Genomic DNA, 14,505 nt, shown 5'->3' on the forward strand with positions numbered 1-14,505 from the left:
AACTAAAATTGTTCAAAACGGTTACAAGTTATGCTGCAAAAATATGATTTGAATATGTATACTCCAACACATCAGCACCCAAGGAAATTAACTTTCTATTGAAATAAAAATGAATCAATACTACCAGCTTGTGAGCCACCGGATGATCCCGGAAGAAGATTCGTACCCACGTGACAAACTAGCATTTGGGTTGCCATGTTTGTTGATACAGCGGTCTATAACTGTCGTTGACACAGAGAGCGTTGATACAAATACGACTTTAGTATAAAATCAAAACTTCTTTAAAGATTTAATTATGACTAATTCTACTTACATGTCCTTAAAGGCTTTTTAAATAATATACATCTGTACAATTATGAATAAATTTGTATGCAATAAAGTAAAACCACAGACAAATCCTGGTACAATGCTGTAATACACTACAGTAGTACTATCACCTGTCATTTTTTTTGCAAAATCAAAATTTTCAATCAAAAAATTCTCAAACACCCCATGAATCACTTGTATTTTTTACAATACATCTCGTCGATGGCTGCTTCAGTTTGTATATGTTCAAGTGCATTGTTTAGTAAATTGTGATTAATAATATGTATAAACAGTGTCGACATTTTGTTTATTTTTCTGTTAGTGCCAGCGAGGTATAATGATTCCCGAGTGGGGGATATGATAAAGACATATTTGGCAACCGCAAGCTTCCATCTTTGATTGTGTGACGGGCCGCGGCGCGAGCGGGGCCTCACTCACCTTAGAAAGAACGCTCTTGCTCCCGGTAAACGGGCGTGGAGGGACCCAGAGCCGACCGGACAACTGCCGAACCGGCTTCTACAAGCGAAGGCCGAACCGACAAGGAGCGTTTGTCGGCTTTAAACTAGCGCCCGAGACGTAGAATAGACTCCGAGGGCTGTTTTGTTGGCAGCCGTAGTGCTAACCATCTATAGCCGGAGTGGGGGGGTTAGCAAAAGCTAACCAGCTTTTGTAATCCGCCGGCTAGACGCTGAAACTCCACCGCCGCACAACGGGCTGAAAAGTAGGATTCTGAAGCCGAGTTGTACATCGCGCTAAAGGACAAAGAAGGCACCGGCACTGGCAGGTAGGTCTGTGAGGAATATACGCCGAAAAATATCAAGTTTTTGGACTTGCTAGCTGGTAGCATACTGTGGCTACATTCTAAAGGGGCTCATAGAGGATGTGATGGCGACTCTCGAGAAACGAAACCACGATGCTAGCTGGCCTGTTATCATTGGGGGTGCCTATCTCACACCAAATTCCGTCTTCATGATCACATTTTGTAAAAGTATGGAGTTTACACACAGACGGGGTTTTATGCTTAAAGTGTGCCCCGGTGTGATTTGAGCCAGGCAGGCCTGTGTGCTTGTATGAGCCTCCCAGACATCCACCGGTAACTGTTAGCTAGACTTAGAAGGATTGTCCGCACCCCCATTTTTTACCTTTTTAATTTATAACGGATGCGACACTTTATTGTTGCTGGCATCGTTCACTGGGAGTCAAATGTAACGGCTGTGAATCCTTCCACTCTCACTGGAATCAAGACAAATTTCACAGAATCAAATGACTTTCAAAGGGAATAGTGAAGAGTAGAAAGCTGTCATTAAATTATATACAATTAGTCAGTTTTATGTTGTAACATGTGCAACCTTTTCCACCAGGAAGAAACAATAAGGCAGGCTGTCTATCCATCCACTGGACAGTCAATAACTAAAACTGGTACCATTTCACCACAAAAGAGAGGTCTGTCATGGGCCTGACATTTTTTAGAGTAATTTATGGTCTAATTAAAACAGACTACAGTTGCTCTGCAAATAAGAATAATTTGGTCATATATGAACGCAGTCGAGGACCACAGGGGGTGGGGGTCTGAGACCGCGTGAGACATGGGTTTTGGTCTACCTTCCAGCAGACTTTAGTCCTGAGTGAGGTAGGTGTGAACTACAACCGCACCGGCAGACCAAAACAGCGGATATGGTGTCACCAGATGTGCCTGTAACCAGGCAATGCATAGCAACACACAACAGAAAGCTGAGTGAGAATTATCAAAAAAAATAGTTAAATGTAAACCTAGAAGCATAAATATAGTAGTTAAACATACCTGGCTCTTGTTAACAAAGCGGTCATATTCATTACACATTGAAGTTGTTAGAAACACAGTCTGCTTGGAAAAACATCCCCGAGCACCTTTTTGACAGCTTTACATAATTTGTCTTATTTACATCACAGCTGGAAAAAAGGAAAGTCGTACAAATGTACGTTACCCAGAAGACGCCCTGTTGTTTTTGGTGTGTGAGGTTGTCAGACAATGGACGTGCCACATACGCAGTCCAATCGAGGTTTGACTTTATGCTCATCTGAGAGCATTATTTAGTCCTTACCAAAAATACAGGTGTGAACGCAAAACGGCCTGCATTAAAGTGACCAAGTGCAGTGGAACCTTGGTTAGTGGGATTAATCCGTTCCAGAAGGTCAGATTCAAACGGAAATGTACTCTAACCAAACCAATATCTCCCATACGAAATAACGCAAATCCGTTCTGAACACCCAAAAATGTTAACACAAAACACTACAACGATCGTTGACAAAGATGCAGATGACGAGCAACAAGACAGCTATACACATGGACAAAACTTTTGTGTTGTGTAACAAATTATTCAATATTGTTTCGCAACTTTTTTGTCAAAATGCTAGCAGTTGTAGCTTTCTTTGGCTACATTGTGTATTGTTTTGCAGCCGTCATCAATAAGAAATAGTCATGCCTTGCTACATCATGGTTTGAACATCACTCCCTCACGCTATTGCTTTTTTTCGAAAATGTATAAATGACCTCTGTTTCGTGGTTGACTATGGACTATTATTAGTCAAAATATTGAAAGGCAAGTTATATGTAGTATTCTGGTCACTAGGTGTCGGTAATTTTAGAAACATGAGACATGACATAAGATTAGATTACCTTCACGCTGCATGGAGTCAGCCGTGGCATGGAGTGAAAAGAAGTTCTCCCATTTCAAGTGAAAGTGGTAAGTTTTTGGCTTTTTACTTTGTCCTTCCCCACTTCATTTGAAACACAAAGTTTAGAATACTGTAATTTCCAGTGTAGTCGCTACCTTTTCTTAAACTTAGAACCTTGTGGCTTATACAGCGGTGCAGCTACATTCTAATCTTGTGACATCTCCTTTTCTTCATAACTTTGTTTAAACTAACTAACTAATTTAAACTAATTGTTTAAATACTGTGCCACTCAATGTAACAGTCAGACTCAGTGTCATTTTACAATGAACCCTAAAGTCATCACACAGCAACTTAACACTCAAAAGGTTTACCAAAGAAATATAAGTACCAATACGAGTTTAAAATGAAAAAAGAAAACAATGTTTAAGTTTTCCCGTAATGCACTGCATCTGAGCAAAGCACTCAGTGGTGCCTCTGGGCACCCTCTGGTGGACAGAGGCAGTATTGCAGGACCATCCATCCATTTTCTATGCCGCTTGTCCAATTAAATGCTTTGCTCAGTAAATTTCAGTTCTTGTGATGAGTAAACAGAGTCTGGGATGAACAGACAACTTCACATGTTGCAGAAAATAGTTGTTCTAAAAGATGAGACCCCAATTGTATTCTGTATGCTACGGCCACGCACACAGTGCCATCCTTTGTTCTTCTTTGCACAGTATTTTTTAACGTTTCATTGCTATTGTATGCTTTCTTAAAAAAAAAATAAAAAAAAACCTTTTTAGACACTCTTATTTTATTACAGCTATTACAGGATGTACGCCGCACTTTGACATCCGCAAGTATGGTGTGTGTTGAAAATGTAATTTGACTGTTACCAAGTGAGATAGCTAGCTGGGTAGCTCTTGCAGTTGTGGCTTATTTCACGCACAAGGTCAGTGGGCACGGGCATTCTAAAACGCTCTGTGACATTATCTAAAACATACACACAGCCGCACTAGCATGCTCCGCTAAACTAAGCTAACCCAGCCAGCTTACACTGGCCACTGTTGTACATGAGCGCATGCTTGGTGAAGAGTGTTTTCACGGACTTGCTTCAGGAGAGGGTTTGTTAGTGTTTGTGAGGACATGCCCCTATGAATGAGCGGTCCGCTGGGGAAATATTTCCCCACACAAATATTTCTTCTCCTCATGATAACAGGATTTCATTCATAATATGTCAATATCATTGAGATTCCACGTTTAACAGTAGATTCCGTTTTTATTGGCCAATTCCGCTAACGCTGAAAATATAGGGCCCTACTTACCCCTTGTCTTACCCCTTCTCTTATCTCTTAAAACCTAGGGCCAGGGGGAAGAAGCCACTAAGAAATGGGACAACACTTGATTCTCATTACGTCATCACACTTCACAGCTATCTGGCTGTGACATTGGCAGATGAGAGAATTAAATTGTTCCTAATAAATCTTTCCTACCATAAAGTAAAGTGCATATATTTCTACATTATTTCAATGTTTTTTTTTTTTAAATGCACACATTTTTCCAAACTGTGACATTTATTGCAAACAACAAGCAACTCTAATAAATAACAGCTTACAGCCAGTACTGTAACAGCATTTATAAAAAAAAAATAGAAAATGTATCACATATAACACACGAAATAGAGTAAAATTATAAAAAACATTATGAACATCAACAAATGTATAAACCTTATCAAGCATTATTTCAAGGTTTCAAAACCTCCATATTCTGGCTTTGTTCTCCTCTTGTCTTTGATGTTCTCTCTGATTCCTATGTAAGAAAGTCCAGAATAGCATTTTGTTGCATTTGACTTTTATATACTGGGCTTGCAGATGTTGAATGACCGTGGAGTGCTGTGTGGTGTAGCAGAGCGCTGACTTCAGTTGGCTCATCATCTCCTGCAGGAATGACACACATGCATGACTGATGAGCTACAACTATCAACTCATTGGAAATACAATAATAACAATAATAACAGTAGTATATTAATGGTGTGCTGAAAAAAGAGTAATGGCAAAAAAAAGATGTTTGCATGTTTTACTTAGCTCACTTTCTGACCATCCATACTGTATGCTGAATACAATAAACATATCTCATCATGAGAATTGTTTGTGGATTGGGGTGGCTATAATTGGCAGCAAACAGACTTCACTACGATGTGCGGCGTTATGAGTGTTTAGAATAGCTAATATAAAACGCTAATGTCACAAGTCAAACTTGTCTATAGCGGCCACTAGAGGGAGTCTGCAAAAGTGGCCGCTATACACAGGTGGCCTCTATAGACAGGTTGGCGTCCAGTTTGAATGTTGACCAGTAGAGGGAAAAAAAGGGGAAAAAATAATAATAATAATGTTGACCAGTAGAGGGCACTGTGGGACTGCGGCTAAAAGTTGTACAGCACTACTAGGCTTGTTATTATCATGGTTCATGGTTTTAATTCATCCTGAACATGCATATGAGTCAAATAGTAGCACATCACATAGTACAATTCACAATTTTGCATGTCCAAAAAGGCGTAAGAAGAAGCAAAGCTTATTTAATCCTTCCCTTCATCAGTTTCACATCAGTTGCAATACATTTATTCACCTCTTGTTCTTCCAAGTGTACTTTGTAGGTCTACATGACAATGTAGTGCAATCATAGCCAAGGTTTTTACTTACTAAAAGGAAGCTAGAGGCTTAATAATAACTGATAGAATATATCCATGACCCACAGAACAAAGCTGTGCTAGTAATGTCTTACGCTTGTTTTTAATATTTTACTTTTTATACGGCAGAGTGTCATTACAGCTTTAGTTCATCAGGAAGTGACGGGAAGTGACGGTGGGCGTCCCGAGCAGGAGAGCTAAGCTCAGTGCTAGCTGTGAGTTTCGAGAGAGTTGGGAAGTGTGTTTATGTTGGCGTGGATGTAAAGTCCTGCAGTGTTCTCCGCTGTTAATAAAGCCATTAAAGTGCATCGGCGACGTGAGTCTCTCCTTCCCCACAACAAGCGGCATTACAGTATTGACACACATTGTGCACATTGTCTCACACCAGGAAATAAACGGTGTCACTTGTTACAGGCATTGCCTGGACAGCTATTTAGTGGGGCTTGTTTAACCTTTGCCTTGAGGGCAAGCAGGAAGGAGAGACGATGCTGAGAGAGGTGTGTGTGTTCTGAACTGCTCTCTGGTGGCTGTGTTCAATAAATAAAGTTGGCAGAAGAAACAAGAGAAGTTTCCTTCTTTGCTTCGGAGCTGAACAACACTGACAAGTTAACAGACTAGTAGCGAACGGAAAAGAAGACGGCTTTGTTTGTGTCGAATACAGAAGATGAGGACTTTGATGGATTAGTGGATGAGGATTGATGAAAAATAACGCGAGTACATTCTAAAATACTTCAGTTAAGTACAACCGAACTCAGTTTTGCTCCCGCTGCCACATGCATGCTAGTGTATGTTTTTTTTTTTTTTTTATTGTAGTTTCGCTGGGAGCACGTCCTGTTCCCAGCCTACTTTGCGGTAATGTTTTGGTGCAAATGCTCTTAAAGTTACATGTTTGACCAGGAAATAGCAAGCTCAAAAGAAGACGGCTTTTTTATGTGGAACAACTGACAGTTTGTGTGGATCTTGTGAATGATTGTGACTGAGCTAGGACTCAGTAATTAAAGTCTACATACGACGGCTTCATTGATTGAAAAACGGAACTTTTTCGTGCATGAAGCTTCTACTTGAGTCGGTAATTTGTCCACTATATGCAGTCAGATATTGACCAAGGGAGACAAATGGGTGGCCGCTGGCCGCGTTGGACATGTGACTGCTATACACAGGGTCTATAACATGTAAATTTGCTGCGGGGGATTTTTCAGCGGCCGCTATAGGCAGGTGGCCGTTCTATGCAGGTGGCCGCTAAGACAGGTTTGACTGTACACTTTTCCCCCCCTCTTGCTAGCAAGTTAGCAAGCTAGGGATTTTAATATACAACTTAGAGTTAACAAGCTAATGTGGTCGCTGTCTAATAATTGTTTAATCATATATGAAATGCAGTAGAATGCGGTGGTTAGATATCGGTGTTAGCCGGCTAGTAATAACTAGCAGCAACAAACAATTCAAGACATGGGGAATATTTATGTGGAGTAGCAAATGATTGAATATTTAATAAAACGTGAGTGATATTACTTTGAAAATCAATAATTATACCTAATTATTTACATTGATATGCTTCTTTCTGTCTCCGCTCCGTCATCCTTTCAGCTGGAGTGTGGTATTCGATTAAACTCCTCCTACACCTTAATTTCAAGTCTGCTCCACGACCACACTTGGTTTCTAGGGCTGCGCACCCCGTAGCAATTACACCTTACACCTTGATTTAAGGAGAATCTGGACACACCTTGATTCTTGTGAATGAGCAAAACCTAGGGGTAAGAATTGGGATTCTGCCTTAAACCTGACGTTATTCACCACCGACAGGGCTCATGCTTTTCTGTTGAAGCTAATTACTTTGTGCCATCTTGTATGAGTTTCCCGTGTGATGGTGCTTCATGTTCGCGATGTGGTTGCAGGGTTTCCCCTCGGATTTTTTTGAAGCTGTAGTTGTGGACTCCATGGGAGGGTGGACTGCCGCCAGTGTGTCATGCTGCTGATGTCTGCTTTTTTTTTGTAATTATGACAAAAAATGTTATGACTTATTTATTAAGTTATTGATTTAACTTGTTTCAACAACCAGCAGAACATGAACCGAGGACATTGCAAAACTGTTAGTTAATGGCAAGGTTGCTGATAGCACTTAGAGTGAGTCTAAAATGTCGAGCCTCCTTCTGTTACCTGACCTATTTATTCCAATAGTACTATGTGACTAGTACAAAAGTACCAAATGTTATACTATTTGACACCAACCGAAATTTAATTTGACGCCTGTTTTAGAGTAATGCGAATACATGGGAAATGAATTGTTCAATATATATTTTTTGCTAAAAATACACAATTAATGTAACTTAAATATTTTTGTTGTGGAAATCTGTATAAACAGTATAACAGCAACAGTATAAATTCAGAACACAGGATACGTTTTTTTCATCTACAAGATATGTTTTTTCTTCGTTTACAGTGCATGTTTTTTTTTTTACAGGATATGTTTTTTTGTATTATGTTTTTTGTTTACAGTATGTGTCTTTTCATTTACGGGATATGTTTTTTTCGTTTATTATGTTTTCAAGCTGTAAAACCCCTCACCATGCACTTTTCTCAGACAGGCATTAACTTTTTCTCTCATTTCTGTCATTTAAACACACTCAAAGCTTCGTAGGTAAATAAGTACACTACTGTATTATAGAATGAAACCAAAGATCAAAACCTGTTTTAGGCCAAAACATTTATTTGAGTAATAAACGTATAAACGTACTTCCATCCGTTTTCTTTCGCTTTATTCAGGGCTGGGTATAAATGTTTTCCTATAAAAAGAAAAATATGATAGTTTTTAGAAATAACAAATGTAATTTTAAGATTCAAGATTCAAGAGAGTTTTATTGTCATTTATTGTCATATTTAATGATGAATCTATGAGGTTGGACACATAAAAATTTATTAATAGTGACTCATGCATTTTACAGTTCCTCTAACCGTGCCTTTTCGTCCTGGCACGGCTCTGCTGTAGCTTCTTTTTCCCTTTAAGCCCTTGGTGCCGGTGTCTTTTTCCGAGTGAAGAACATAGTTATGGGTAGTTGTTGGCACTCTTGTTTTAATTTTTTCTTCTTCTGGGCGATTCACAGCTGTATCTACCGCAGAGTGACACACAAAGCTAAAGCAGACTCCATCCTTACGATGGTCTTGTTGCGGACAGTTACAACCCTTTTTGCATCCTTGTTCAAATTTATTGCTGCTGTCGGCCTTATGTTGTTTTCCTCCTTCTTTATGGTACGAAACCAAGATTCATTTATTCCGTAACGGCACCCCCCGAATTCCAACTTTTTGTGCAATGGTGAGAATCTTCCTCTGCCTTTTGGGTGCAACTGCAGGTGCCTTTGTCTGTGCAGAGCGTTTTGTCGACATTGTGAGTTTTTTCGGGGAGAAAACTTGCCACACTGCTAGCGATCAAACAATTATGTAAATTAGGCAATCTGAATGCATTCTGTACTGTAAAGGACACATGACCTTAGCCAATCTGGACACAAAACACAATGTGGGTCCTCCATTAGCGAATCAGGATGCAGAACAAAACGACAGAATGCGCATTCATACTGTAAAAAAAAAAAAAAACAAAACATACTACATATTATTATTATTATTATTGTTATTATTATTATTATTATTATTATTATTATTATTATTATTAAAAAAACAAACAAAAAACCCCGATTCGGATCGGCAAGACTGTAAAAAAATTAGATCGGATAGGAAGCCAAAAAATGTGGATCGGGACATCCCTATTTATTATGCCAAATAATTTATGAAAAAAAATGTCTCAAAAATGTTGTCAATAATATGGCGTATCGACAATAGTGGTTGACAGATTGGCCTTTATTTAAATCCGACGGGCCCGATATCAAGAAATCATTTGGGTCGTTTCGGCTCAGATGTGCCTCTCTCTCTCTCTCTCCTGCCAGCTGCGACTTCTGTCTCCAACATTGCTCCACCCACAGCGCCATCTGATTGGTTAAGCAAGCCACAGCACTTGTTAGTGGCAGAGGCAATCTGAAGTGGCTGTCCTCACACACACACACACACACACACACAGCTGAGAGGGAAGTTGTCTCATGTGGAGAACGTCCTGAGAGCCAACACACATGTCAAGGTAAACTAAGAAAGCTCTCTTGAAATTGTCATAAACATCCGAGTGCTCCACATCTCACAACTACTACTAAAGTTACAGTGAGCAGCAGAATAACGTAAGAGCGGAGGAAACGGCGGCAGCTCTGCTCTGCTGGCTTGTAGTACCGCCCGACATGTCTGTGCATTACTTGAAAGAAAGCTCCTGATAATGTTGACTGTCAAACAGTCTGTGATAGTAAAAGCATGTGTGTGATTGATTGAGAGAGAAAAAACTCAATTCACTTGTTTTATTAGAGGGAAGCAGCCAAGGTGGAGGCTGGTTACCATACCGTCACGTTAGTTCGCCTGTCTGGCTCTAAAGGCTCAGCAGACTATTAGCAATGGGGAGGATGTACAGTAAAAATGTGGAAAATAGTGTGTTTGCATGAAAGTCCCATGAAAAAAAAATACAGCTCACGACTACTATAATAACGTAATGTTAAGAGCGGAGTAAACACAAGCGGCAGCTTTGCTAGCTCGTAGTACCTCCCAATATGTCTGTGAATCATTTGAAACAGCGCTGGTGGCAATATCAATGTGGAAACAGTCCGTGATCGTAGAAGCCTGTGTGTGTGATTGTGAGAATCAGAAATTCAGTTCGGTCTTGTTTGGTCGCAGGGCATTACGCTAAGATGAAGGCTGAAAAAATGCATGGAGCTATTATATATGTTTTTATAAACTTGACAAGAGTTGCTGCTGAGCTTGTTAACTCCCTGTACTTTTTGTTGTGTTTGAACTTAAAACAAAGATGGTAATGGTTTAATTTTATTTGAACATGCATACAAGTTACAATGGATGCATGACATAATTCAATTCACATTTTCACTTGTCCAAAAAGAGTAGGAAGAAGCAAAGCTTATTTAATCCTACCCCCCCATCCGTTCCACATCTAAGTAAGTACATTTATTCACTTCCTGTATTCTGTATGTGGTTTATTTTAGAAATACATAGAAGAATAAAGTAATGTAACAGTATGATGTAATTAAGATTTTTTCACAAATAGAATTAGCATATAATAATCAGTCAAATAATCTCGCCTGAAGTCAGCTGGGATAGGCTCCAGCATACCCGTAACGCTAGTGAGGATAAGCGGCATAGAAAATGATGGATTACCTCATATCTCCACACAATAAGTTAGATATGGTAATACCAGAGAGCAGGAAAGAGTATGAAGTGATTATTGATCAAGAATAAATTTTGCTTTATTCAATATTTAAGTGTTTCCCGCCATCTTATGTTGTATATTTGTAATCTATTATCATCACAAAGAATGTATTTTCATTCACCCTTTCAATGTCCACTCGGTCTATTTGTATTTGGTCGTGTGTGTCCTTTCTGCTATTACCAAATAGTTTTACTTAAGTTCAACGAAAATCAATTTTTATCAAACCATCTTTTTAATATGGCCATTTCATTGTGACTTTTTTTAATTAGGCAGTAGAGTCATCTGCAAATAATACCAACTCTAAGTCTTTTTCGTCACATCAGATGTCATTGATGTACAAGTTGAACAGTTTTGGTCCCAGTATTGGACCCTGGGGCACGCCACCTGTAATATTTAAACTTGCAGAAATTAGGCAGTAGAGTCATCTGCAAATAATACCAACTCTAAGTCTTTTTCGTCACGGCAGATGTCATTGATGTACAAGTTGAACAGTTTTGGTCCCAGTATTGGACCCTGGGGCACGCCACATGTAATATTTAAACTTGCAGATGTGTATTCTCCTAGCTTTACATATTGCTTCCTGTTAGCTAGGTAGCTTTTAACCCAATTCAAAGCTAATCCTCTCATTCCGTACCTTTTCTAATTTTGTTGTTAGGATGTTGTGATTAATTGTATCTAAAACTTTTGTGAGATCCATAAATACTGCAACTGCACACTTTCTGTGGTCTATAGCGTTGGTAATATCCTCCGTGATTTCAGTCAGTGCCATGGACGTTGAAATGTTAGCTCTGTATCCGTATTGGCTATCTGCGAGTAATTAATTCTTATTAATAAATTTAGCCAACCTGTTATTGAATAGCTTCTCGATAATTTTAGAAAACTGGGGTAATAAGGAAACTGGTCGATAATTTATAAATTGATTGTCTCTATATTTAAAAATTGGAAGTACTTTAGCTATTTTGTTTTGCTGCCCTCAGCTCCGCGCTTAGTTCCACATCATTCTGGTCATTCTGTTTACTTCTCCAGCAACTTACAAACGGAAGTGGAGCAGGAAAAGGTCGACTCATATTGGTTGTTGTCACGGACATTTCCCCCATGATTGATCGAGTAAATATGCTCACTGCTGATCACCGTAATCGACTTGAAATTGATGGCTGATCACAATCATATAATCACCCAGACCTAATTCAGGGTTTACGGCCTCAGTAGCGCTTCTTGGGAGAAACGCAGCCGGTTGGAGACACGCGTGAACAAACACAGTTGATTAGCACTAAATCTACAGACACACAAAAGTGTATGTTCCCATTAGGGCTGACTAAATAGGCCCTGTGGCAGCCACAAACACGCACCCTCTGCTGCCGTCTCCCTCTTAATAATACATGGCCTCTGTGTGACTAGGTCGCAGCAATGCATGCCTGCTTTGTCCATGGCTCTGTTTTTATTTAATCTGTCATCTTTTTCATGGTACGTCCTTCACATCTACTCCATTATTTTTGTGTTTTTAGGAGCTGGTTCTGGGGCGAGGCCAAAGGACCAGACTCAATGAGTGTCCAGCGAAATGTCCGAGAAGTCAGGGCAGAGCACCAAGGCAAAGGATGGCAAAACAAAGTATGCAACCCTTAGCCTTTTCAACACTTATAAGGGCAAATCTTTGGAAACCCAGAAAACTGCAGGTAGGACCTCACCGCCTCTGTCCACTTGTTTGTGTTTTTATTGATCGGCACATCCATACATTATGATGAGACTTTCAAGGACGGTAAACACTAAACTCATTCTTCCTTGACCTTTCTTTTCTTTGTATACATCAGTTGCTGCCAGACATGGCCTGCAGAGTTTGGGCAAAGTTGCTGCCAGCAGGCGTATGCCCCCTCCAGCCAACCTGCCCAGCCTGAAAGCCGAGAACAAGGGAAACGACCCAAACGTCAACATTGTCCCCAAAGACGGTAGCGGCTGGGCGTCTCGAAACGAGGGAGGAGAGGAGAGGTAGCGCTAATCACTTCTTTGTGTGTGACTGTTCATGTTTAAATTTGTCACATGATTGGCAACGCTGCTCTGTTGTGTTTTTTTGTTTATTTTTGTACCATAGGCAACAGGAGACACCCCCACCCCAGAGCAAACCAGCAGTGCTCCCGCCTCAAGAGCTTCCCACAGGGGCAAGCCGTTCTTGGGCTAACAGCAAGCAGATACAACTTGATGGTATGAATTAGGAAGCTACACACTGAACCATACATGCACGACACCAAAGAGGTTCTCATAAGCAATGAATAAGATGGTTAGCATGTGCATACATTGACATCAATGAACATGCGCTTGTGTCGACAGGAGCTCCTCGTGTGAGCAGCCACTTCCACCAAGAATTTCCCAGCTTGCAGGCGTCTGGCGATGGGGAGAAAGATGGCCAAGAGGAGGAGCCGTATGGACCAGGTCCCAGCCTCAGACCTCAAAGTATGGCCGCAATCATGCGTTTAGATGCCATTCATTGTTTACACTCCTTGTTTCTTTTGCAATAAGAATCCACATGCCTCCCATCAGTATATCCAGTGGAAAAATAAAATGTTTTCTTTTATCCTGACAGATGTTGGCAGTTGGCGTGAAGGTGGTGGAAGAAATTTGAACGCGGCACCCAGCCCCTCTGAGATGGACAGCAGGCCACCAGAGGAGGGAAACGCCGGCCCCGATACCTCCTCACGGCCTGAGGAAGCAGACGAGGCTGGCCGAAATCTCAACACTGACAGCCAGAGGGAGAAGAGGGATGGCAGGGAGAAGATGCCGTCCTCGGGCCTTTCTCAGCCAAAGCTTAACGGTGGACAGCAACCGCCAGCTGGCGTGCCCTCCCACTTCGACCCCACGTTCAGGAGCATGATGCCATCCTATGTAAGCCTCTTATGAGGAAAACTTTTCAGATTGTTTGTTTCGTCTTCACGTTGCATCTTCTTATTTCAGATGTTTCACGCATATCCTCAAATGTCATTTGGCCAAAGGCAAGGAAACCTCCGATATCCTGTGGCACAAGATGGAGCGAAGTGAGAGGAGTTCAAAATTTTTACATCAACTTTGAGACTAATTGTAAGCTAGATTTCACTCCTTCTGTTCATCCTGTCTTCCTCCCAGGGGTCCGCCTCGTTTAGCACGACCCCAGCAGCCACCCCCTCAGTCGTGGCTCCAGGATCCAGACCGACCTTCTATCATTAGCGCGACAGAACTCAAAGAGCTGGACAACTTGGACACGGATGCTGATGAGGGGTGGGCAGGTCGGTACCAGTGTATTGCCACTGACACAAATGGTTAAACCAAAAGCTTCCACTGACACTAGACACCAACGCTCCCAATTTCGCAGAAAATTTTTGTGGCAAGAAAACACTGATAGATGCATGCAGATAATGAAGGGTACATTGCCATTTTGAAATTGGAAGGCTTTGTTAGACATCTGTAATATCAGGACTCAGTGAATTCTCAAGTTGATCATCCTTTCCACATTTAAGGAGCTCAAATGGAGGTCGACTACACAGAGAAGCTAAACTTCAGTGACGATGAGGAGAACCAAGCTGCTAAAGAGAAAGGAGAAAACTGGTAAGTA

The 14,505-nt window shown here is 40.8% G+C and overlaps 1 protein-coding gene across 2 annotated transcripts in view; it reads left to right on the forward strand.

Moving 5' to 3' along the window:
- The first annotated feature begins 713 nt into the window (after window positions 1-713).
- Window positions 714-14,505, forward strand: part of prrc2c (proline-rich coiled-coil 2C) — a 31,557-nt gene continuing 17,765 nt past the window's right edge. The window contains exons 1-9 of one of the 2 annotated variants that reach the window (XM_054789318.1): window positions 714-1,090; window positions 12,434-12,601; window positions 12,737-12,911; window positions 13,015-13,124; window positions 13,251-13,373; window positions 13,504-13,802; window positions 13,872-13,951; window positions 14,040-14,179; window positions 14,411-14,498. In XM_054789318.1, the coding sequence (XP_054645293.1) occupies window positions 12,487-12,601; window positions 12,737-12,911; window positions 13,015-13,124; window positions 13,251-13,373; window positions 13,504-13,802; window positions 13,872-13,951; window positions 14,040-14,179; window positions 14,411-14,498 (1,130 nt within the window). In that variant the 5' untranslated portion in view covers window positions 714-1,090; window positions 12,434-12,486. The other variant, XM_054789320.1, reaches the window with a different exon arrangement.

This window comes from Dunckerocampus dactyliophorus, chromosome 10, assembly GCF_027744805.1.
Source record: "Dunckerocampus dactyliophorus isolate RoL2022-P2 chromosome 10, RoL_Ddac_1.1, whole genome shotgun sequence".
Taxonomy (NCBI): domain Eukaryota; kingdom Metazoa; phylum Chordata; class Actinopteri; order Syngnathiformes; family Syngnathidae; genus Dunckerocampus; species Dunckerocampus dactyliophorus.